This window comes from Myotis davidii, unplaced genomic scaffold (genome assembly GCF_000327345.1).
Source record: "Myotis davidii unplaced genomic scaffold, ASM32734v1 scaffold685, whole genome shotgun sequence".
NCBI lineage: Eukaryota > Metazoa > Chordata > Mammalia > Chiroptera > Vespertilionidae > Myotis > Myotis davidii.
This window is the reverse complement of record NW_006295823.1, coordinates 343,970-344,354: the sequence shown is the minus strand read 5'-3', so window position 1 is coordinate 344,354 and position 385 is coordinate 343,970. Positions and strand designations below refer to the sequence as shown.

The 385-nt window shown below is 71.7% G+C and overlaps 1 protein-coding gene across 1 annotated transcript in view; it reads right to left on the bottom strand.

Annotated features, from left to right (window-relative positions):
- The window catches only part of LHX9 (LIM homeobox 9), a 65,161-nt gene extending 64,911 nt beyond the window's left edge, over window positions 1-250 (bottom strand). The window contains exon 1 of the mRNA XM_015568443.1: window positions 62-250. Coding sequence (XP_015423929.1) covers window positions 62-250 — 189 coding nt within the window. The remainder of the gene's footprint in view (window positions 1-61) is intronic.
- Between the last annotated feature and the right edge of the window lie 135 nt (window positions 251-385).

Here is a 385-nt window from a genome sequence, read left to right as displayed (position 1 = left end):
TCAAGGGCGAGGCGGAGAGGGCGCCTGATGAATCTGGGTGTGTGGCCGGGGGGTGTCCCACCCTTTTGGTCGGGTAGCGGCGGAAAATTACCCGAGGGGGCCCTCCTCGCCACCCCTCTCTCTCCAAAGGACTAGACGGAGGCCGTCTGGGCGGCGCTGCCTTCTTCCCCCCTCGCGTGCCCTGAAAGTCGCCCGTCTCGCCCGCGGCCCAGAAGCCAGACCCCGTCTCCAGTCGGAACCCAAACGCCATTCGGAGCCCGGGGGCCGAACTCTGGCCGCTGGGCCGGGCGGGGCGCTGCGCGCACGCAACCCGCTCTCCCTGCGCTTCCCGGGCGCGCGGCTGGAGAGACTCCGGGGGCGCAGGAGCTGGACCCAGGGGTCAGGG